At 40.2% G+C, this 25,169-nt stretch overlaps 1 protein-coding gene across 1 annotated transcript; it reads left to right on the top strand.

Moving 5' to 3' along the window:
- The first annotated feature begins 402 nt into the window (after positions 1 to 402).
- Positions 403 to 24,782, top strand: tacr1b (tachykinin receptor 1b). The gene is made up of 7 exons (XM_022216228.2): positions 403 to 830; positions 9,999 to 10,174; positions 13,808 to 14,002; positions 18,599 to 18,749; positions 18,916 to 19,112; positions 19,278 to 19,374; positions 23,719 to 24,782. The coding sequence occupies exons 1-7, from the start codon at positions 606 to 608 to the stop codon at positions 23,881 to 23,883; spliced, it is 1,206 nt and encodes a 401-aa protein (XP_022071920.1). The 5' UTR covers positions 403 to 605; the 3' UTR covers positions 23,884 to 24,782.
- Positions 24,783 to 25,169: the final 387 nt, after the last annotated feature.

Here is a 25,169-nt window from a genome sequence, read left to right as displayed (position 1 = left end):
TTTAGAAACTACAGAAATTTGTTAAAAACAAGTGAAAACTTTTTCGCAAGGGTGCCAGAAAAAATATGGTGAAATTAGTAGAATTCTGTAATGATCTAAACTTTAAAATTAAAAACTTTTTTTTAAAAATGTGAAAAAGGGAAATACCTATAAAATAATGATCATTGTTATTTTCTATGGACAAACGCAATGAAAGAATTGATGTGTATGTGTTACAGTTTGCACCTAAATAATCTTTTTTCCAAAGAATATCAGTAACAAAGCAGGGAAAATTTGTAAAATTACAAAAAATGTTCTTAACAAATATAACAGTAAGGTTCATCTTTACAGTGTGAGTGAAGGGGTGTGCGAGTGCGAGTGAACAGTGAGGAGGGAGGGGTGAAGTTTTAACCGCCTGTAGAGCCTCCTTGGTTTTCGTGCGTCGTGGTACGGTGATGTCTGTCGGAGCGCGCGGGTTCTCGGTGCGTAAAATGTGCCAACTGCGCTTTTTCTTGTCCATTTCCACACGTACTGCTCCTTTAGCCCCCAGAAAGGCGCTCGGTCCAGTAACAGGACACTAATCTATTTATAACATCCAGTTCAGCGGACAGGCTGATGCCCAGAACATGGACCCTCTCTACAATAACACCGACTGTAACCCCGCGAACGGGACCAACGTCTCCGTGAACTGCAGCGACGGCTTCAACCAGTTCGTCCAGCCGGTGTGGCAGATCACACTGTGGGCTGTCGCATACTGCAGCATCGTGGCGGTGTCCGTGGTCGGAAACATGGTGGTCATCTGGATTATTCTGGCGCATAAACGCATGAGGACCGTTACCAATTACTTTCTGGTGAGTACTGTGTTAAAAGCAAAAGTGAGCGATAATTGTGTCAAGTTTGTTGTAGAAAATTGTATTTTAATACTCTCTTGGTAACATAAATAAATAAATAAAATATATTTGGCAATGATAAATGTGATATCTCTCCTCACTAAAGTGGACACAATTAAACCAATCCTCATTTTTGTAGCTAATATCTTCAAACTACTGAGATAAATGAAAACGCTTCTACTTCTCACATCAGGTACATCTGCTACTGATATTTGATAAACTGTACTGATTTGTAATGTAAGTAATTCACCAAATAGAGCATGGATCTTATTCACCGTAAGTGTGTGCACCAAACAGCACTTCAATAACGAAGTTTGACTTAATTCACCTCACTGCCTTGTTCTCTCTGTACAATTCAACACATTATCAATCAATCTTATGATCATTTTCTGCTTTAATCTTACAATGCTTGTTTTTATTTGGATGAGGAGCCCATACTCTGATGATATTCAGTGCATGATAAAAAGTGAATTGTGTATTTTCTTCTTTTTTTTTTTTTTGTTGCTTGAATGGCTTTTATTACCAATTATCAGATATTCTGTCAATAAGCTAATTATATAATCAACTAATTTAATCTATTTCTAATTTCTGAGACCTCATAATCTGCCCTGGATTTGTAAAGAGCAAGTGGAGTTCTTGGATGAATAGGATCTGAATGAATGTGGGTGTTTTAGGGATTGTTTTTATTTTCAAATAATTTACTCAGTATTTATGAATTATTTTGTTTTATAAATGTGAATTATAGCTTTCCACAACTCCAGCTGATGTCTTCAAATGTCTTATGGCTTGTTCTTTCCAGCCAGCAGCTCAAAGATCTTGAGTTTGCAACACAACACAGAAAAGCATCAAATCTTACATTTGAGAAACCAGTTGTTTGGAATGATGCTTGAAAAACACTGAGAAATTTTGGAAATTGTTGATTGATTGATTGATCAGTCCTGCTCAGCTCTTGTGTATTTCAGTAAACTGAGTTCTCAGTACAAATTAATATACAGTAAATATAAGAGATCCAATATCAGGATTAGGGCTCGACCAATATGGTTTGTATAACTATACTGAATAATTACTAATCAAGGAGACCAGTGATAAATATTTAGAACCGGTAAACATTTGGAGTAAAAATTACAATTTTTACTCCAAAATGTATTCAAGTATTGGACCCAAACTTAAATTTCAACAAACGTCTAATATATGAGAGTGTCTATCAAGGCCTGATGTTTCCCTAAACCTAACCACTTCTGATGTCTAAACTTAACCACTTAACAGCGAGTGAAAACAAAACTAAAGTCTAAAACCAATGAACCCATACAAAGCCCAGTATCTACAATTCTACTGTTCAACTATTTCATTTATCAGACACTTTTTATCCAAAGTGGCGTACATCTGAGAGTAGATACAACACAAGCAAGGATCTAGTCAAGAGAAAACAACAAGTTCAAGTGTGATAGCTGGACGTTGGCGCTTACAGGCAGTGCAGACATAATAGGATTATTTTTTTTCACATTCTGTCAAGTGCAAAGGTGTTCAGTGAAGGGCTGGATTTTTAGTCTTTTCTAAAAGACTGAGAGAGACTGCAGATCAGACACAGTTTGGTAACTCATTCCACCACCAGGGAACCACAGAGGAGAGTCCAGCTATCGACCGGCCCTGTTGTGATGGTTGCATCGGGAGCCTTTTGTTGGCCGAGCATAGTGAGCAGGAGGAGTGTTGCCTGAATGAGGGAGTTCAGGTAGGAGGGAGTTCTTTTCATTGTGATTTTGAATGCAAGTGAGTTTTGAATTTTATGCGAGCAGCAACTGGAAGCCAGTGAAGCGATCTGAACAGCGGTGTGACGTGCTGTTTTTTGCTGGTTGAAAACCAGATGTGCTGCTGCACTCTGGATCATCTGCAGAGATTTGACCATGCATATGCGGAGGCCTGCCAGAAAGGAGTTGCAGTAGTCGATGTGTGATATTACAAAGCCTCTAATAAAGCCAGGTTTTGGTGCTTGTTCATACAGGAATGGTCTGATCTTCCTGATGATGTACATGGCAAATCGAAATGGCCAAGCAACAGAGGCCACATGAGCCTTGAAGCTTAGCTGGTCATTGATCATAACACCCAAGTTTCTGGCAGACTTTGTGGGTTTGAGTTGGGTTGATTCAAGCTGGATGCTGATTTTTTGTTATGTAGAGGGACTGGCTGGGATGACAGGGAGGTCAGTCTTGGAGAGGTTGAGTTAAAGTTGGGGCTTTTATTCCCTGTCGAGATATCTGTGATTCATGATGAAATGCGGAGAGAGCATAGGTGAAAGTAAGCCGGAATGGCTATTGACAAGTAGTCAATAGACGTCAATAACCGCCGCTTGCCCCGGGACGGGGGCAAGCAATAAATTACGCCTGAAATTCCACACGTTCTTGTGATCGCTTGAAAAGCTTTCAACAGGATTTACAACGGTTAGCATCGACGGACATACAGTGTTGCCAACTTAGCGACTTTCTCGCTAAATCTAGCGACTTCCAAAGCATCCTAGCGACTTTTTTATGTCAAAAGCGACTAGCGACAAATCTAGCGACTTTTTCTGCCGTTTTGGAGACTCCGACAGGAAAACTCGGATCATTGTGCAGTTACTGTACAAAGCACAGGCTGTCAGTCCAGTAACCCCGCAGCAGTCCCAGTGGCAAAGTCAGTACAGATCCCATCCAGACTTACGGAACGGGATATAAATGAAAATGTTTCTTCACTGTCATACTAAAATAAACCACAGCATTTAGTCTTGAGTTCAAAAACATATTTTGGGTGTTTTATACTCACTTTTTGGTCTCTTCCACAATGTTATTCCTCTCTCCTACAACATTGATTACAATTACATGCAAACTGGGAAATATGCAAGTTAAGAGATGATGTCATTTCGCGAGTTTTAGGACAGCCAATAGCGACTTTCCTTACTGAGGAGTTGGCGACACTACGGACATAATGGTGATAATTCCGGCAAGAATTTAAAACTACTTTCATCCCTGGGGTAGAGACAGCGTGGTCGTCCGGAGGATGCGACAGGAAGAGCTGTGCATCATCAGTATCCTGAGTGGAAGTTGTGCTGCTGATACTACATCCTCCTTAGGCAGAGTCTGACTCCTTCACACTGCAAGCCTTTTCTCACAGTCGACAAGAAAAATCTGGATTTATAGCAATAATAATACAGTAATAAGTGAATAACAGCAAAATACAAAACACAGTAAGAGATGCAGTCCGGGTGCAGAGCTCTTCAATCAGAAACAGATTCAGAATCAGAATTATTCTATTGATCACTGAGTAGAAATTGCTTAGATCAAACCAAACACATATACAGTTTGTTGTTGTTCAGTATAGAGGTCTTTAAAAGTATTTAGAAGCATTAAAATCAGTTTTCTTAGCCTTTGAATTTTTTAAAAATTGTAAATACACTACTGTTTCAAAGTTTGGGGTTAACCAGGTAATTTCATTTTTTTCCATGAAAACTCACACTTTTATTCATGTGCTAACATAACTGCACAAGGGTTTTCTGATCATCAGTTATCCTTTCAACACCATTAGCTAACACAATGTAGCATTAGAACACAGGAGTGATTGTTGCTGGAAATGAGCCTCTGTACCCCTATGTAGATATTCCATTACAAATCAGTCATTTCCAGCTAGAATAGTCATTTACCACATTAACAATGTCTAGAATGGATTTCTGAATAATTTAATGTTACTTTCGTTGAAAAAAAAAAATTATTTCCAAAGTAAGGATATTTCTTAGTGAGCCCAAACTTTTGAACGATAGTGTATATGTTTTCTCCTGGCTGCTTTAGGAGGCAGTGATGGTAGTTTTGAAAGTGTCTTATCAACTGAGTGTGGACTGCTCGGTAACGTTATACATCTGTGAACTCAAAGTGCCGTGACGGTGAACTGTGCTACAGTAGGCTGCTCATACCTTCTGTTTGTGGAGTTTCAATCAACATATTCCATTTTCTGATTCATATCTGGGCACATTTGCATTTAATTCAAATAACTCCATCATTGGGAAATAATAATATATACTGCTGGGAAGTAATGGAAAAGCAATGAGCAATTCTCAGCCATATGACCCACACTGGTTTTCCATTAAAACTTCATATTTCAGACAGCATGACCATGAAACTGATTACCAGTAACATAATTTTACATTTTGGCTGTTAAACTGTATTCTATTGTTGTTGGGTCATGCAGAAACTCTGGTTGAGATAACATGTAGATTAAAATGTCAGACTGATCTTTATTATCAAAGGGATGTTATTGTCTGACATTATTTCATTTCAGTTAAAAGAGGACAAAGCCTCCCACTCAGCCCTTTTACACTGCAGCCATGAGTAAATGCTTTGGGATTTTTTGCAGGGAGGAATTATCCTAATGCATCCTTACTTTCTCACCAGCCAGCTACTGAAGACAGACGCTCACATTTCCTGAGTTACTGACTGAGACTAGACCTGAAGAAAGTCCCAGAATCCCAAAACTTACTAGCGTTGAAAACAGACAACTATCGTCTGGTTTTCAGCTCTCAGACGATTCCTAATGTGATAAGTAAGTTCAAGTATCTCAAGATCTTGTTCATGAGTGATGGGAAAATTAAGTGAAAGATGGACAGGCGGATTGGAGTGGCGTCAGTCGGAATGTGGGCGTTGTATCGAACCGTCGTGGTGAAGAGGGAGCTGAGCTACAAGGCAAAGCTCTCAGTTTACCAGACTATCTATGTTCCAACTGTCACCTATGGTCATGGGCTCTGGGTAGTGAGCATCAGAACAAGAAATCAAGAAATCAGCTTCCTTGGCAGGGTGGATGGGCTCAACCTTAGAGACAGGGTGAGAAGCTTGGAGTAGAGCTGCTGCTCTTTTGCTTTGAAAGGAGCCTGTTGAGGGGGTTTGGGCATCTGATTCGGATGCCTCCAGGGAGACTTCCTCTGGATATTTTCTGAGCACGTCCACCTGGAAGGAGAACCCAGGGTAGACCCAGAACTCGCAGGAGGGATGATGTATCTTGTCTGGCCTGGGATCACCTCAGGATCCCGCAGGAAAGCGTCACCGGAGGGAGAGACGTCTGGAATGGCCTGCTTTATCTGCTGCCTCCACTACCCGACCCTGGATAAGCATAAGAAAATGGATTTATGGAAGTAAAATGCAATTCTGTCAGGAAAAATAACTAAATCGAAACCTAAAAATATCTCATTAAAAATGTATCATAATTAAACCATTTGCTCTAACCATATTCAATAAAAATAAAATTCTACACTCCTTGGTTGAAATTTCAAACCATCAGTGACTCGGCTGTGATCATCAGTTATGTGAAAAAATTATAAGTTTTCCGGAGAACTGCAGGCAGTGAACACATATAGAGTATGTTGTTGTTTAGTATGCAGGTCTTTGTGGGTCCTTGTCTTTCCCCAGAGCAAAGAGGAGACAACAAGAGAGACTGAGCTTCAAGTGAAACCTACTGGATCGGTAAAATAAATGCAGCATGGGCTCAGACATACTAAACAGAGGAGCAAATTGTTGGAAGACACATTCAGCATGGTGAAACATGTTTAATGTGTGAAAAAGTTTGTACAGGCTGTAAACATAAAAATAGCTAATTGTCTAAATACACATGTGGGCATTAGGGTTATAACTTTTTAAACTTTTTTTTCTAAAATCAAAGTCCTGCATCATGATTGGATGAACTTTTTGGTATAACTGAAGAAACCAAACTCCATTTTCAACACTCTTTTAAAAGAGTCCCCCCAAAACAAAAAAGTATTAAATACACATTACAGCCAATGATGCTAACCGTGCTAAGTTATCACAAGGGCCATTACAAGTCAATATGCAGAGTGTTCCAAGAGTCACCGTGGCCCGCGGGATCGCGGATTAGCGCTCATCTGTCCGCGGATTGCTCTCCCACAACCTATACGTGGATCCAAACTTTAAGCCGTATCACTGCCGAAGTCTAATCACCTGGTCCTTGTGTCATTTCTGACCGACCCTGAAAACTTCATTCAAATCCCTGAGTCCGTTTTGAGTGATGTGGGTAACAAGGAAATGATTCACACACGCTGATCGTCACATAACTCCGCCGTGGCTCTCAGCGGCGAGACCGAGACGCCCCGTCTGCCCCAGTTGTCCGACCACAGAGCGCGTTGCCCGGGGTCGCGTCCCGCTCAGGCGATGGTCGACCGTCCGGACGACATGGACATTTCTCTCCACTCTTTGGTGGAATAATTAATCTAATTTACCTCATTCTTTCAGTGCTCCAAGGGATTTGGATGCAACAGTTTCCATCATGGTGATTTGTCTGGTCTGTTGTCCGCTCATTTCAGCCGTTCTAATATGTTTCTTGATTTTTTTTTTTTTAAAAAGTGTGTATCAATCGATTATTTTTTTTTCTTTGTTTTGTATTTCACCACAATATTGCACGGTTGTAAAACAGTTTAGCTCCGCTTTGGTGAAGAACATCAGTGAATTAATTGTTTATCATGGTCTTCAGCAGTAATCTTTATTGGTAAATGAGAGACATTAGTATCGCACATAGACATAATAAAGAGTAGACGCCGCTCGGGGTGCTGCGCAGCGAGAAATACGGCCGCCATCTTGGTCCGGTCACCCGCTCCACTCAGCGTTGTTTGACAGCGCATTTAATCCATCTTAACTCTGAATATTAAACTGATTCTCACGCGTTTTTTATTTTTAGTTTTTTGCTTCAAATGTCATACATGTACCTATGATACAGGACAAATGGTTCGGTGTATTTTAATATTCATAGCGGGATTAACAGTAATAGAATATTCTGAAATTAAGCTCGACTGTAGACAGGTATTTTGCAAACACTGTAAACACACACACACTAATATATGTTAGAGAAGCAGATAATGGCAGTAAAGTCAATTATTTTTAATAATTTGAAGAGACAATATATGATTATGCTATATATACATATATAAACAAAATACTGACTAATGAACACATATTTCTATATAAAACTATATATATATATATATATATATATATACATCATTTTCTGATATATCTTTTTCTTAATATATATGTATGAATTATATTGATAGTCTATATATGATTTCAAACCTTCATCTTCAAACCATAAACAGGAAGTGAATTCGGTGACGTATGTGCATTACGTTTGCGCTGTGAGCTGCTATGATTGGTGGAACTCACGAGAAGCGGGCCAAAACTGCGGGAAAGTTGCGGTGATTGGACAAAATTGCAAGGCCGCGCAAAATTCGCGGAGATTGGTTGATTTTGCACGATCGCAACATCGCGAATTCCTAAAATAACAGAGAACAGGTATTTACTACTTTGTTTGCTTGCAAACTATGATTTGACATTACTAACATTTACTGAAAGAAATCCCATGAATGTAAACATTTCTTAGATTTCATAGATTTGTTCATTTTATGAATGAATGAAATGACAGAATACAGGAGAAATGCTGCCCTTTTTTTTCATGTCTGGACTTAGAAAATACTCTGGGTGCTATCCATACAGATCTAATTTAGCCTTTTTCATTAATGCTCTAAATGATTGTAAATATTTTGTAAGATGAGTGAAATGATAAAATACAGTTGAAGTCCTGGCCAATTTGTTTTCACATATGGACTTGGAAAGATATTCTGAGCATTTTGACTTTTTAATATATGTTCTGATCTGCTGTATAATAATCAATGACTTTCTGTTTTCAGAAGTAGCAGTCACTTAGCCAGTCTATGATCCCGTAGTTAAGGTCTCACACATAGTCATTAAATTAGGTTAATTAATATTTTCCCAAAACCAAACATACAGAAAGATGCACAACATCTATGCTAAACATGCAGTTATGTTACAAGCCAGACCGCATACTGGAGAGGTTTACTAAGAGACCAGACACACATACTACTGGTGAAAGTGCAGTTTGCATGAAAATTGTGTACTTAAAAATCACATTTTGATGAAATGTACTTAAATACACAAATCACATGACAAAACCAAGTGCTAGAAAAATGTTAAATTACACAAAATGCACCAGAGGGCACCAAATAGCACTAAAAAAATAAAAATTTTCTTGGGGGAGCATGCCCCCAAACCCCCCTAGATTATGCGTGCCTTCGGTGTGCTTCGTCGCGCTACACGCACCACCATTACGCAAAAGTGGTGCAGGCTACCTTATTTCTTGTGCAGGCTACTAATACTTCTTGGGAACACTCTGAATATGAATGATAATGGATCAATGATAAGTTGTACTGCCATCATAATATACTGGAGTATCAGTTTCTATTCTTGCTTTCACTTTATGAGCCATGTCATTGGCTGTAATGTGTATTTAATACTTTTCTCTTTCGGGGGGACTTTTTTAAAAGAGTGTTGAAAATGGAGTTTGGTTTCTTCAATTATACCAAAAAGTTTGGATCCACGTATGATAAGTCAAAAGTTCAAAAAGTTATAACCGTAGTGGGCATTTGGAAACATGTTTTATGTCTTCATTGGAGGGGTTTCATTTCCTAGAAACAGGAAAACGACAGCAATAATATAATTAGTATTACTTCTGATTACAAAATATATAGGTTGCAAACTAATTTGGGAAAGAAACCAACCAAGGCAAGATTGAACAGGGGGTGCCAAAAAAACAAAACAAAATGACAGAAAAACCTAATTATGCACACTGCCTGCAGCACACAGCATCACATGCATACATATTTAACCAGTCAAGCATGTGTCTGATGTACCTGTGTGCACACACGAGCAGATACACCTCCTCAGAAACAAACAATGTCTGCTTACATCTGACCAGGCTTCACCCTAGTCCTGTGGGATAAATTTCAGTGTTTTAAAATAAGAGAGGACAGGCTACAAGTGTTTGGAACATTTTTTCAGTTGCGCCACAGACAGGAAATTTGATCTTCTCCAATCTTGGAAATGACAGCAAATCCTGCAGCCAAGGTGATGATGTGTGCATTCTCACTGTGTCATCCTACACTGAAAACATTAAGTTCTCTCTACTTCTAGCCATGTTTGTTCTGTTTCCATAGAGGTGCAGGATTCCATTATAGTGAGAAATGCACCCACGGTGAAGAAAAATGTCACAAAAAACAAGCCTACATATAGTCCGATGTTGTGTTCTCTTCCTCAGGTGAACCTGGCCGTTGCCGAGGCCTCCATGTCAGCGTTCAACACGGTGATCAACTTTGCCTACGCTGTTCACAACGAGTGGTACTTCGGCTTGGTTTACTGCCGCTTCCACAACTTCTTCCCCATCGCAGCCATATTTGCCAGCATTTACTCCATGACGGCCATCGCACTGGACAGGTGTGTGTGTGGGAGCACAGTGTGTGTGTTTACACAGGCATGCCATTGTGATCTGCAGTCCCACACAGTTCAGGAATTCTTTTATGACTTCACATGCCTGCAGGCTACACACGCACTATATGTGGTATATGAGTGGCACAATATAGATGAGGCCTTATTGATTATAAAGGCTCTTTCACAGTTTGGACTTACATGATTTTCTGGTATATTATGAACAAGGGCCTGCAGAGTAGCTTGGTTTTTAGCACCTTCACCTTGCAGTTAGAAGATGTCCGGTTCGCATCCCCGTCTTCCTGGGATCTTTCTGCATGGAGTTTGCGTGTTCTCCCTGTTCATGCGTGGATTTTCTCCGGGTACTCCGGCTTCCTCCCACAGTCCAAAAATATGCTGAGGTTAATTGGTGATTCTAAACTGCTTAGGTGTGAATGTGAGTATGAATGTTTGTCTGTATATGTAGTCCTGTGATAGACTGGTGACCTGTCGCCAGTATTTAAAGTATGGGGCAACTTGCCCCCCCGCATCAAAGTCCGCCCTAACGTGCTTTTTTTCCCTCACTGACCGGCTCAGATAGTCTCAACGAGTGTCCCACAACATGCTAGAGATGAGAAGTGAACAAAAACCTCCACATTCCTTGGTGATCGCTATTTGTTGTGGTCTGTATCCAAATCTCAGGACGCTAGAAAGCAAATCTTGTTCCGAAATCACGTGATAGCTTGCGCCAAAACCGTTTTGGCGCGAGCTATCGCGCGATTTCGGAACGAGATTTGCTTTCTAGCTTCTTGAGATTTGGATACAGACCACAACAAATAGCAGCCTTGGTGGAGTACTGCGCTCTCTGGGTGCTTTTCTTGTTTGTCATCATCTTTTGGTCAGACATTCTGTATGTAATCACACATACACTCAACAAGAATATAAATGCAAAACTTTTGCTTTTGCTCCCATTTTTTATGAGATGAACTCAAAGATCTAAAACTTTTTCCACATACACAATATCACCATTTTTCTCGAATATTCAGCACAAATTTGTCTAAATCTGTGATAGTGAGCACTTCTCCTTTGCTGAGATAATCCATCCCACCTCACAGGTGTGCCATATCAAGATGCTGATTAGACACCATGATCAGTGCACAGGTGTGCCTTAGACTGCCCACAATAAAAGGCCACTCTGAAAGGTGCAGTTTTATCACACAACACAATGCCACAGATGTGGCAAGATTTGAGGGAGCATGCAGTTGGCATGCTGACAGCAGGAATGTCAACCAGAGCTGTTCCTCGTGTATTGAATGTTCATTTCTCTACCATAAGCCGTCTCCAAAGGCGTTTCAGAGAATTTGGCAGTACATCCAACCAGCCTCACAGCCGCAGATCAGGTGTAACCACGCCAGCCCAGGACCTCCACATCCAGCATGTTCACCTCCAAGATGGTCTGAGACCAGCCACTCGGACAGCTGCTGAAACAATGGGTTTGCATAACCAAAGAATTCCTGCACAAACTGTCAGAGACCGTCTCAGGGAAGTTCATCTGCATGCTCGTCGTCCTCATCGGGGTCTCCACCTGACTCCCGTTCGCCGTCGTAACCGACTTGAGTGGGCAAATGCTCACATTGGATGGCGTCTGGCACGTTAGAGAGGTGTTCTCTTCACGGATGTATCCCAGTTTACACTGTTCAGGGCAGATGGCAGACACTGTGTGTGGCGTTGTGTGGGTGAGCGGTTTTCTGATGTCAATGTTGTGGATGGAGTGCCCCATGGTGGCGGTGGGGTTATGGTATGGGCAGGCATCTGTTATGGAAAAAGAACACAGGTGCATTTTATTGATGGCATTTTGAATGCACAGAGATACCGTGACGAGATCCTGAGGCCCATTGTTGTGGCATACATCCAAGAACATCACCTCATGTTGCAGCAGGATAATGCACGGCCCCATGTTACAAGGATCTGTACACAATTCTTGGAAGCTGAAAACGTCCCAGTTCTTGCATGGCCAGCATACTCACCGGACATGTCACCCATTGAGCATTTTTTGGGATGTTCTGGATCGGCGTATACAACAGCGTGTACCAGTTCCCGCCAATATCCAGCAACTTGGCATAGCCATTGAAGAGGAGTGGACCAACATTCCACAGGCCACAATCGACAACCCGATCAACTCTATGCCAAGGAGATGTGTTGCACTGCATGAGGCAAATGGTGATCACACCAGATACTGACTGGTTTTCTGAGTCCCCAGACCCCCCTCCAAAATAAAACAAAACTGCACCTTTCAGAGTGGCCTTTTATTGTGGGCAGTCTAAGGCACACCTGTGCACTAATCATGGTGTCTAATCAGTATCTTGATATGGCACACCTGTGAGGTGGGATGAATTATCTCAGCAAAGGAGAAGTGCTCACCATCACAGATTTAGACGGATTTGTGAACAATATTTGAGAGAAATGGTGATATTGTGTATGTGGAAAAAGTTTTAGATCTTTATCATCTCATAAAAAATGGGAGCAAAAACAAAAGGGTTGCGTTTATATTTTTTTGAGTGTATCAATGCGAGTAGTGATCACGCATGACAACAATTTTATGGTGAAACATGTTTGTGAAAAGGTTTATGCTGGTAATTACTTTGAAGTGTTCACTACCTGCTTAGTGCAAGTGTCAGATTAACCCCTTGATGCCTATTGTTACGAATTCGCAACATACCACTTTCATTCAGACTGCAGCTAAGATAGCGTATTCATTCCTCCAATGCCGGTTTGTGCATATTCAATACATACCTCAGAACCTTTTGCAAGTGCTGTTTTTTTGTAGGACCAGTCCGAGTGGGACCTAATTATTATATATCTGTTGTTATTATTATTACAAATCTGTTCTATGTGTAATAGATAAATTAACAAGCTCCATTCATTTTTATATCAGCTGGAAAACAAAAACACATAAAAAAATATATTTAATTGTAAATAAATTCAGGCATGAAGGGGTTAAGTCTGTCGTTGGTTAAATTTTACTCTGTTGTGAGATGAATAAAACCAAAGGGAATTCCTGCTTTAGGAGAGGGTAATGTCTACAGATACGGACCCGTACCCGTAGCCTGTGGGCTACGGATACGACACTTTCCATTTGCCAGACAGATACGGACCCGTACGCGAGTCTCGCGAGTCAAGAAGCTGCTAACCACTGCAAACTGTTGAAAGGTAAGCAAAGGTTAAGGTTAGGGTTAGTGTTAGGGTCAGGTTTAGGGTCCGTACCTGTAGTACCGATGCTACGGGTCCGTACCGCTAGCGTCTACCGGGAGTCACGTGACCAGATCTCGCGTATCTGATTGGCAAATGGCAAGTGCCGTATCCGTAGTCCACAAGCTACGGGTACGGGTCCGTATCTCTAGCAACAACCTTAGGAGAGAGTTAAAGTGAGCCTTGGAGCTTCAGTAGAAAGCAACTGGACTTCTCTTTAAGCTTCTTGAAGATGGATTAGTATAAGGGCCATGACCTGGATGACTGAGGATCTACACAGACAGTTAAAAGAGATGTAAATTATGCCCCATTTGCAGCTGGTGCACATGCAAAATCCTCTTAGAGGTAAATCATGATATCATTTGACAGAAAATGTCAGTGCATGTTCACATGTTGTGTGTGTGTGTTTGTTAGGTACATGGCTATCATCCACCCGCTGCAGCAGAGGCTGTCCTCCACACAGACCCGAGTAGTGATTGCTGTGATCTGGATTCTGGCTCTGCTGCTAGCCTTCCCTCAGTACAACTACTCCTCTACAGCCCTGCTGCCTGGGCGCACTGTCTGCTACATCGACTGGCCTGAAAACACCACTGTGGACTTCAAGAAGATGTGAGTACATGTGGAGAACAAAGTAGAGTATGACACCTTTGTAGAACTAAAGGAGATAAAGGTGTTATCTCCCTTCAAAGCTTTCCTCATCATTCATTCTATTAAAAACCAATCAGAGCTTTCTTCCTGACCCCCTCAGAATCAGCAGATATGTTATGTGCAATGACTTTAGTGTATTTAATGAAGCCAGGCAAAAGATTAACTTCACATTATGAATATTTCAGTTACAGGCTGTCAAGTACAGAGAGGATGGTTGAAAATGAGATGCTTTTTAATTGTGTTAATTTGTTTCTCTAGCCTTTTTTTAGTCCTCGTAAGTACAGCAAATCATTTTTACATCCACTCTTGGTTTAAAAAGCTAAAGCCAAAATATCATTTTTGTTCAGCAACATTTGAGCATGAGTATCATGGGATATTTGATAACTTCAGCAGAAGAAATGCAGCAGTTGGAGTCACAGAAACAAGCAGTAGTACCCTGGATGTGTTCCTGTTTTCTGATCATTCACAGAGAAAACTTTAAAAAATGTGTTTTGGGTGAACTTTCAAGAGTCAGGTCAGAATGTGTGATTGATGGTCAAACATTTCATAATTATAATTTAAAATACTATGTTGATTAAATTTTTTATTCCAACAATTACAAGAGACATCAATGAAAAAAAATAATACCTAAAAAAAGAGATTTAGGTTTAATTTCAACTGTTTTATTTGAGTAAAATGTCCTCCAATTCTGGAATGGTCTAGTTACAATGTAATTTTACTATCCTGAAACCTGCTGAAGTCTGAACTGTGCAGCACCAGGTTCTTCCATTCTTAAACCAGCTCTTCCTCCAGCCGTAATTCGTCGTTACGATGCAATGTGAGAAAATGTGCATTATTCAAAAGGCAGCATCCTATTGTAAGTGAACCTGGGGCCACAAATCCAGCCAGTAGGAGTCGTATTAATTATACATACTTTATGTAAGTTGCTTCTGAAACAGGCTGCTGGAGGACAGACGAGGAATCTGGGCTGTAAGAAAAGATGGATTTACAGGAAGCTAACCAGCTGTTGGTGAAAAAAAATGTAATGTCTGAAACAGGCTTAGTATTTCTAAAAATGAGTCAAAGGAGCGGATCTTTAATTCTTGTAGCTTTAAGAGTTTTGCTAGAGTCCGGATTCTAATATAGCCGAGTATAAAGACAGGAAGCGGCAGAAACAGCTCTGTCAAAACCCTGAAATTAGAACACCCATTCCACTACTTATTTAAATGTATGGCAGCAAGATTAAAAACATGTAGTTCACTGATATTGATGAAACCTTTAAGTTCCAAACATTATTTTGATGAGCTGTGTCGACATTGAATTACTGCCAGCTGCATTAACGTAATATTGTATATAATTGGAACTCAAATTTTTTGTTTATATTTTCAAAATATTAACATTGTGTTTTCAAATACACAACTCCTGCTCAAAATATGAAGTTAATCAGCCTAAATTTTGTTGTTAAATGAATTCATTTTCAAAAAAGCTCCTCTATGAACAAATACACAAAAAAGCCAAAATATACTGAAGAAAATCCAATTGGATCAATTTAATTTTTGAAATGTTTGTCAATTTAAAAACTTTAAAAGGTTACTTACATAACACCGGATGAATGAGTAGTTGGAAAAGCTTAATTTTTTTGAGTAATCAACTTAAAATCGTATTATTATGCCGTCAGTCATTAAACAAGTTCCAGTTAAAATTACCTTTGATTGTAGAGTAAAAGCTAATTCCTCTAACTTAGTGTAGTTTGTTGGTTGAACATAGTTTATTTTGAAGTTATTGTAACTCAAAGATTGATGCAAACTGTTGCGTTACTGTTTCTTGTTGAGTCCAAAATGCATTTTTTACAGTGTAGGTGTATTTTTAGAGTGTGTGCCTACAAGCATGTTTAAAGCTTTCACATTATTATTTATGTTTATTCTGTGCATTTTTATGATTTGGGTTGTCATAATAATTGCATCAACTTAACATTGTGTGCAATTTAAAAATCTATTTTCAGTGAAAATGGCTTGAAAGCTAAATGAATGTTTCATCACCTTGAGTCCAGCATTTTTCATCTTAACATGCCCAGGTCAAACATAATTTCATTTGAAGTTTTCATAACTCACCAAGACAAATGCAAAGTGTTTCATTATTTTTTTTTCTTCGGTAATCCAAAGTGTAGGTGCATTTTTTTTTAACTTTGGGCATTTATTTCCTCCAATATATTCAGCTTTGATATTTCAACAAAGCTGTATTAATGAGTTTTCATGTGCATGCACACACATAATGAAACTGGAGTCTAACCTTAGTAAACTTCAGGTTTTAAGCTTCTCATGGAGCCGTTACGTCCAGTATCCTAGTATTTGTGTCAGTGCTTTATTATTTTATGCTTCCTATCTATCCTGTAGAGCTTCGTACCCCATATGGTGGGTAAAGTCTAACCCCTTGTCATCCAGCACTGGGCAGAATACCTGCTGCAGCCTGAACCAGAGCAATAATTATTGCCCCTAGGGATTCATTTAGTATATGAAGAAATAAATGTCTCCTGTTCGGGTGATGAATCCTTCTACGAGGATCACCTAAATGTCTGGTTGATTCCTTCTGGAAATATCTGCAGAGCTAAAAGTGGAAAACAGTGTTTGATGAATTTGATCATCTCCGTCTGCTTCATAACGCACCTTCCTAACCTCTCTGCAAATGAAGGCATCTTTAATTTAGTGGTTCTGGTTTCCAGAGGCTGTAGACACAGAGATAAGAGATCACACTCATGTTGGTGTGTGTCTGTGTGATAATCAACATGTAGTCAGTGATGTGACCGGATGCAAAGCCTGATGTATTAGAAATGCCAATATGAGTATGTGAAGATGCTCATGTTGACGATGAGAACTTGCAGCTGTGTGCTGCATGCCATGTGGAGGGAAGGTTACCTTTTTTATAACTTCATTTCTATTAATACACACCAACAAAACAAAGCAGAGAGACACAAATGTTGGTACAACTTTTTAAGAAACCATTAAACTAAGCTGCCACTGCCGTTGAGCAAGGCCCTTAATCCTGCCTGCTTCCTAACAAACTGCCGAAAGAGAATTTAAACTTTGCAGGACCAATAGAGCACATAAAATATAAATCTGAAGATAAAACACATACAGCTACAAACGGGAGAGCAACCTGATCAAAATGGAATAATCGCATTTTGATTTCAAAGACCCGGATCAGAGCCGATTGGGATTTTTTTTTTTACAGGTATACAACGCAGGTTTTACAGGAATACAGGTTTTAGGAAGCTGGTGAAGCCACAGTTCACGCTACTCCCTCCACACTACATTTCACACAGGGCCCCGGCAGCTTCACAGCAAGGTTCATGACCACCTACATAACATTAAGGAACAGCTTGGATGATGAAATGTATTTTTTTTCTTAATTTATTGCAGAGCTAGTTGTCAAGCACATACAGTGCTGTGAAAAAGCATTTTGCGTCCTTCCTGATGTCTTCTATTTTTGCTTATTTCTCACACTTAAATGTTCCAGATCATCAAACTAATATCCATATTTATTGAAAATGCAGTTTTTAAGTGATGATCAAGCATAACATTATGACCACCTGCCTAATATTATGTTGGTCTCTTTTATGCTGCTAAAACTCCTCTGACCCAGTGGTTCATGGACACAGGACCTCTGGGGATGTCCTGTGGCAGCAGTGAATTCTTTGGGTTCTGTGGTTTGTAGGATGGGACCTTCCTAGATCAGGATTATCCTGGCACATCCCACAGATGCTTAATAAGATTTGGATCTGGGGAGTGTGGAACCCAGGTGAACACCTTAGCTCTGTCATGTTCCTGGGCCACTCCTGAGCAGATTTGGCAGTGTGTCGGGGTGCTCGACCTGCAATGTTTAGGCAAATGGTACATGTTAAACATCCACATGAATGACAAGACTCAAGTTTTCCCAGCAGAACATTGCATTATAACAAGACAATTGATGGGATTCACTTCATCCATTCAGAATGTTGCCCCCAGAATGTTTGTTACAGCTTGTGATCATTTTTTTACATCACTATGAAGGGATTCTGGCCCACTCCTCTCTGCAGAATAGTTTTAATTTAGGTTCTCTATCATGAACTGCCCTTCTAAAGTCTTGCCACAGCATCTCAGTTTGACTCAGCCATTCCAGAACCTTCATTTTGTTCTTTTCAGCCACTCAGAGGTGAATTTGCTGGTGTGCTTTGGGTCATTGTCATGCTGCATAAGCCATTTGCGTTGAGCTTTAGGTCGTGAACTGATGGGTGGACAAAATCTTGTTCTTGTTTTTTTTGTTTGTTTATTGTGTTTTCTGAAATACTGCATTTATACTTTGTGGGCTTTCAGTTTTATTGCATCTTCTAACATCTCATGATATTTTCCATAATGTTGTCATGTTGTCTGAAATGTGTTTCTCCAGTATCATGTGTTTTGTCCCTCAAGGCTGCCATAGTAATCAGCTCAGTGGTTTGTTTGCCCATTTAATCCAGTGTGGACAGGATGTATTTAACTGTACAGTGAACCAACAGTTTCCAAACAGTGATAATATCTTGATATCTGTCTCCTTTTTTTGTAGCTACTACGTGTGTGTGGCACTGCTGATCTATTTCTTGCCCCTTTGCATCATGGGATGGGCGTACACGACAGTGGGTGTCACCCTCTGGGCAAGTGAGATTCCCGGTGATTCGTCTGAACACTACAAAGAGCAGCTTATCGCTAAACGCAAGGTGATACAAACACAGACGCAACTTTGGTCTTCCCTTTAAGCTCCCAGCCGAGCGCTACCACCTAACATCGTCATTTAATTTAATGTCTTTTTAATCCCCCATATGCAAACAAAAAAACTGAAAAGATTAGTTTTTAAAGCCCGTCTCCGGTGCTTTGTTGTGGCAGGTGGTGAAGATGATGATCGTGGTGGTGTGTACATTCGCTGTCTGCTGGCTGCCCTATCACATCTACTTCCTGTTGCACCAGTTCTTCCCTGAGCTATTCGAGCAGCTCTACATCCAGCAGGTGTACCTGGCCGTCATGTGGCTGGCCATGAGCTCCACCATGTACAACCCCATCATCTACTACTGCCTCAACAGCAGGTCGAATGTCTTCCTGTCAAAATGGCTAGCTGTGTGTCAGTGTGGGTGTTAATCTGTTTGCCATTTGTGTAGGCGATCTGCTCATACATAATCTGTATTTGTGTCTGTAATCCTGTCTTCTTGTTTAATCCATCCCGCTGTGAAATATCTGTCTCCCACTCGCAGGTTCAGAGCCGGTTTCCAGCAGGTGTTTTGTTGCTGTACTCCGGCTGCTGCCAAAGAGGAGCTGGAGCTCAAATCACCACGATACCTGCAGACACAGGTGTGTGTGATGAAGACTGAGACTGAGAGGCTTGACTTGTTTTTTGCAAAATCATTTTGTGAGAGAGATTTAGGAATTTAAAGAGCAACTAAATCCAATCATAGATTAGCAACGGTACTTGGTGCAGGCAGCAAATGAATGAACAAATCTTTTCCGTTGGTACATTTGGATGTTACATCAGGTCCCTCCAGGAAATAGTCACATCCCTGCAATCTAGGCAAGGCAAGGCAAGGCAAACCAAGTTTATTATATAGCACAGTTCATGTACAAGGCAATTGAAAGTGCTTTACAATGGCAATGAAATTAATTACAAAAAGGATTTCAAAGGTAGACGTTAAAAGCATGTATTAAAATTGTAGAAGTGAAACATCATTTAAGCAATAAAATCAACATGAAATTTTATGCTAATTAAAGCATAGAAAATGAAACAAAGATAAAATCACTTTAAAAGTTACAGTGGATTGTTAAGAGTACGAGTGCAGTGCTGGTATTAAGGCAGACAATTAAAGGCAACAGTAAATAAATAAGTCATTAACCTTGATTTGAAGGAGCTGAGAGTTTCAGCAGACTTGCAGTTTTCTAGAAGTTTGTTCCAGATATGTGGAGCATAAAACCTGAAAGCTGCTTCTCTATTTTTGGTTCTGACTCTGGGGACAGAGAGCAGACCTGTATCGGAGGACCTGAGTGATCTGGATGGTTCTTATGGTAGAAGGAGGGCATTGATGTACTAGGGTCCAAAACCATTCAGAGGTTTATAAACTAGAAAAGCACTCAGAGAGTGCAGTACTCCACCAAGGCTGTTCATTCCCTCGTTTAGTATTGTCAGAAATGCAGCATTTGTGTATTAGTTATTGATGATCAGAAGTCATGACAATGTAGAATGTGGCCATTTAATATAGATGTACCCCTAAGCAAAATGACCTTGCGCTGAACACAGGCGTGTGTTACGCATGTGTACGTTATGTACGGATACTGAATCGCATGACTTAAATATGTAGCGGGCAGTGGGAATTGATGAGATTCGGAACCCCCCCACACACACACACAATTTAATCAATTGTTCCTTGTATCATGTCCGATGGATAAGTCCACAGGGGTCGATTTGTAGTAGAATCACAATCATGTGATCGTCAGCAGACAGCTGATGTAGTGTTTCTTTGTAGTCTACAATTCTACACAATTCTACAATTTCATTTAGCAGACGCTTTTGTCCAAAGCAACGTACAACACAAGCAAGAATTCAGACATAAGGAAAAATCTGTAGTAAGTGCAAAAAGTGCTTCAAGTGCAATTGGTCAAAGGTGTTGCCATCAAGTTGCAGAAGAATTGCTAAACCCACCCCCCACCCCTCCGCCCCCTTTTTTGTTTGTTTGTTTGTTTGTTTGTTTGTTTGTTTTGTTTTTTCAACTTTGTCAGCGCTAAATAAGTCCTGGGTTTTGGACCACCTGACTTATTCTACCCCTAAGGTGGAGTCGGATTAAGTGCCTAGGTGTTCTCTGAACAATTGAGTCTTCAATTGTCTCTTAAAGGTAAAAAGGGACTCAGCGGAACGCACAGAGTTTGGTAGTTTGTTCCACCATTTGGGAAAAAACAGAGGAGAAGAGTCTGGCTAGAGATTTCGAGCCGTGCTGGGCTGGAAGCACCAGGCGTCTCTCACATGCAGAGCGAAGTGGGCATTGCCCAGGGACTACAGTTGGAAACTAGCTTTATAGCTAAAACTGGTACATTTACAGAAATGTTGATTAATGTGCACTGTCAATGTTCAAATAAACTAATAAAATAAAAAAAATAAATAAAATGAAGGGGAGTAGATCTGGATCAGGGAATCCAGGTCTACTAGTCATAGTTAAAATGATGCCATGACTCTATCTTGCAGTGATACAGAAATATTTAACAAATGCATGGATCCAGACTATAAGCTGCATCACTGCCAAAATCTATTCATTTGGTCTTTGTGTAATTTCTGACCTTCCCTGAAAATTTCCTCCAAATCCATTAGTCAGTTTTTGAGTAATGTTGCTAACAGACAAATGTACACCGTTTGTCACATAACTCCACCGTGTTCCTTGACCGAGTAAAAATAAAATCCAAAGAAGACAAAGTTACAAATTAATGAATAATGATTAAGACATGGAAATCACTTTATTTTTTGGTATATCTTATAAAATAATGTGATGAACTAAATATCCTCTGTGAGGAATACCAATAAACCAACATGCTAACCAGTTATTTAATCTGTTTTCCATTATCTGTAGTGCCAGCAGTGCAAAACAGACAAATTAGAAACAAACATAAACATATTTATGCGTCTTCATCAGTTGAATACATGCAGGTTCTTATGACCGCACGAGGCTTATAGGTTGTTCTACTGTAACTGTACAGCTTCTATCAGCCGGAGATTAACAGATATAACATACTTTCTCAGCTGAGAATCTGTATCACTCAGTGACAATATCTTTAGGAAAAGAAATCTGAAAGAGTGGTGCTTCGTACAGCTGATTTAATCCCACAGTCTGAGCAGACCAACTCCAGAGCAGGTTAGCAGTGCAACATCAGTTACCATGGTGATCACACCTACTAGCCCACTAATGTTGCTTCGTAGTTCACCCCTCCGATGTATCATGCAACAGCCGACAGGTGCTTGTTCCCGTGTGTTAGTTGAGGCCGGTTTCCCTCCATTTTGCCACAATGCTGATGATGTTTTTTCAAACTTTCAGATGGTCAAGGCAAAGCAAAAATGTGAATTAGCACAGAGATCAGATACGACTAACTCTTAAAAAGAGAAGGCTCAGCCACCCCTGTAATGCAACTGGTGGAGCAGATAACCCATAAACAGAGGTTACAGTCCTGGTCATGGTTTGAGTCTGACCCACGTCCATTTAATGCATGTCCTTCTCGCACTCTTCTCTCCACGTTTTCTGTCTCTCTTCGCTACAACTCCACCACAAAACAACATACACAAACAGGCTTGCACACAATGCTCTGTATGTCTTTTGGTATCGACCACTGAGGTTTCACAGGTGCCAAATGATATCCTGTGCATTTTTCATGCTTTGATGAAACAGCCGTGTTGATGGCCAGTGAATGAGGAAAGGTAGTGACACAGAAACTAAGCCCCAAATCATGGGCCAGAGTCTAAGACTTGACCGTGTTCAAATGTCCAAAAAGCTTCTTTAAAGATCTTCAAAAAATCACGCGGAGAAGTCAGCATTCAGAGGCAGCAGGATTTATTGTCCACAGAAAATCCAGGAGGAGTTCTTAGGAGTGCTAGCACCACGAGAATTACTGAAGATACAGAGCTGTGCATCGTCATTTATGCTATGAGAGTTGTTCATCTTTTCCACAGCTATAGCGCATATTATTGGAGGGACACCATTATACTTTTCTAAATCTGTGGTCAGATCATGATGTCAGGTGATTGTATTTCACCACTAGATCACACCCTGTAGAGGACATTAGGTTATCATTAGGTCGTGTTTTACAGAGAACATGCCCAGACATGTTCAGACTCTGCCTATGTGTGTGTGTGTGTGTGTGTGTGTGTGTGTCCTCCACACATAATACCATCAAGACATCAGTCATTACAAGAATATTCATCATTATATATTTCGCACACATGTTTTAACTCTATTCTTCAGTTTAATAGCATTTGTCATAATTATATCATCTTTTACTTTTAGTATATTGCACCCAACAATATTAGATTGCAGTAGGCGTGAGCTATAAGTTCAAAGTTGTAGGTGATAAAACTGAAAGTGATACAAGACACTAATGCTCCATAGAGGGGATCTACACAGATGGACCAGGATTAGTTTTATGGGTTAAACTTGGTTGGAGGTGACATCTGCCTCCTTTAACCTTTCAGTCAAAAGGCTCACATATGTGCTCTTACGCTATCATTCAAACATTTTGGGTCACTTAGAAATGGTTTTATTTTTGAAAGAAAAGCATTTTTTTTCAATCAAGATAACATTAAATTAATCAGAAGTACAGTCTAGACATTGTTATGTGGTATTCTAGCTGGAAATGGCTGATTTTTAATGGAATATCTACATAGGAGAACGGAGGAACATTTCCAGCAGCCATCACTCCTGTGTTCTAATGCCACATTGTGTTAGCTAATGGTGTTGAAAGGCTGATTGATGATTAGAAAACCCTTGAGCAATTATGTTAGTACATGAATAAAAGTGAGTTTTTATGGAAAACATGAAATTGTCTGGGTGACCCCAAACTTTTGAGCAGTAGTGTGCAATACAGAATTAATACAAACCAGGAAATATATTGATAATGGGTTCATCTGTCTGCGAGCACAATTACCTATAAGCTAACTTTCTTTATTTTCAGGTGAGCATATATCGAGCCACTCGGATAGAGACTGTTGTTTTCACGGCTGCTCATCCTGCTACAGAAGAACAAACTGGAGCTGAGCTGCCGTCCCATGCGGAGGTCACATCCAACGGCTCGGGCTCAGAGACGCTTCCCAAGAACCCTCACAGTCTCTCACAGTAGTGAGAACATCATCCAGAGCAGCGTACTGGAAACCAAGTGCCGATATGTGGATGGAGCCTGGTGCTGGTGCGGGAGTCTGGTGTGCACAGATGGTGGAGAAATCTACACTGCTTTTGGACAGATTAAGTGCATTATTCAGCTGTGCCATTTTATTCTAACCACTTCACCACGTTGATTCTGACAACCGAGGGAGGATGAGGAAAGTCTGAAACTTTTTTTAACAGAAGCCGTATGAACACATCACTTCATCACTCAGCACGTGTGCAGCTCGGACTCCTAACCTCCAGCATTCTCAGGCTGGTTGTGGAAAACACGAGTGTCGTCTTCCCCTGAGAACGGTGTCACATCAAGCTGCGACACTGTGTTTGCATTGTGTGGAAACAGAAGGACAGCTCGTAGAGAGCGATTCTGTGTGCAGAGCTCACACCTGTTTCCCAGGATTAGCCCCTTGTTTTGACAAAGTGTGGAACCGGGTTCAGTGTGCAACAGCAGGGTCACAGGCCAGCTAAATATAGGAGCGGCATGGGGAACATGAGACACATATAGAAGGACGGATAACGTGCTGAAGGAAAGAAAAGCATAGGAAAACATTAGAAGGTGAAATGCATGTCTGTTTGCACGCTGACGATTGGGGGGAAGTGGCTCATCACTGCTATGGAATGATGCTATTTCAGCCTCGCAGACAGCAGCTGCACAGAACCAGTCAAAGAATGTCCACGTCCAGTTAATTAGACTGTTACTCTGCTCCAAGTGTTTGTAGAGCTTCAAACAAACATGTCAGGACCAAATACTTTGATGGCATGTGTTTAATAAAGGACATCATATCATTGATTAGCATATCAAGAAAATATTAATGTCATTTTTTTGTTAGTTTCCAAAATAAAGAAATTATATCTTTATTTCAAAGGTTCTTTATGCACTTTATGTGGTTCTTTAAAGCTTTAAGTGTTCTTCATTTCTATGGGACTTATTTGGTTTTATAGCAACTACCAAGTAAAAATTAGTGTTTAAAGAATTTGGCTAACACGTTGGCATCATCATCATCATCTGCTGTTCACTCTGATCAACAGTCCAAAAGTCATTCTCTGATTATCCAGTTCAGTTATCAGAATAGAACCCTACGTGATATCATGGAATACCACATAAATAGCAGCCACTTCTGGAACATTTTACATGTCATTTCTTCACTTTGAGGCAACTGCTTTTTTTTTTAAAGCTGTTTGTGTTTCGTTTCTATGCTTCATAAGCTTTTCATAGTTAATTTGTATACTTTTTGAGCTATTTAT

This window comes from Acanthochromis polyacanthus, chromosome 18 (genome assembly GCF_021347895.1).
Source record: "Acanthochromis polyacanthus isolate Apoly-LR-REF ecotype Palm Island chromosome 18, KAUST_Apoly_ChrSc, whole genome shotgun sequence".
Taxonomy (NCBI): domain Eukaryota; kingdom Metazoa; phylum Chordata; class Actinopteri; family Pomacentridae; genus Acanthochromis; species Acanthochromis polyacanthus.
The sequence above is the reverse complement of the archived record's forward strand: the minus strand, read 5'-3'. Positions and strand labels throughout refer to the sequence as shown.

Coding starts and splice junctions, on each gene's coding strand:
- tacr1b (XM_022216228.2), top strand. CDS start 606: ATGGACCCTCTCTACAATAACACCGACTGTAACCCCGCGAACGGGACC. Junction 831..9,998: donor CCGTTACCAATTACTTTCTG/GTGAGTACTGTG, acceptor TCTCTTCCTCAG/GTGAACCTGGCCGTTGCCGA. Junction 18,750..18,915: donor AGCTTATCGCTAAACGCAAG/GTGATACAAACA, acceptor TTGTTGTGGCAG/GTGGTGAAGATGATGATCGT.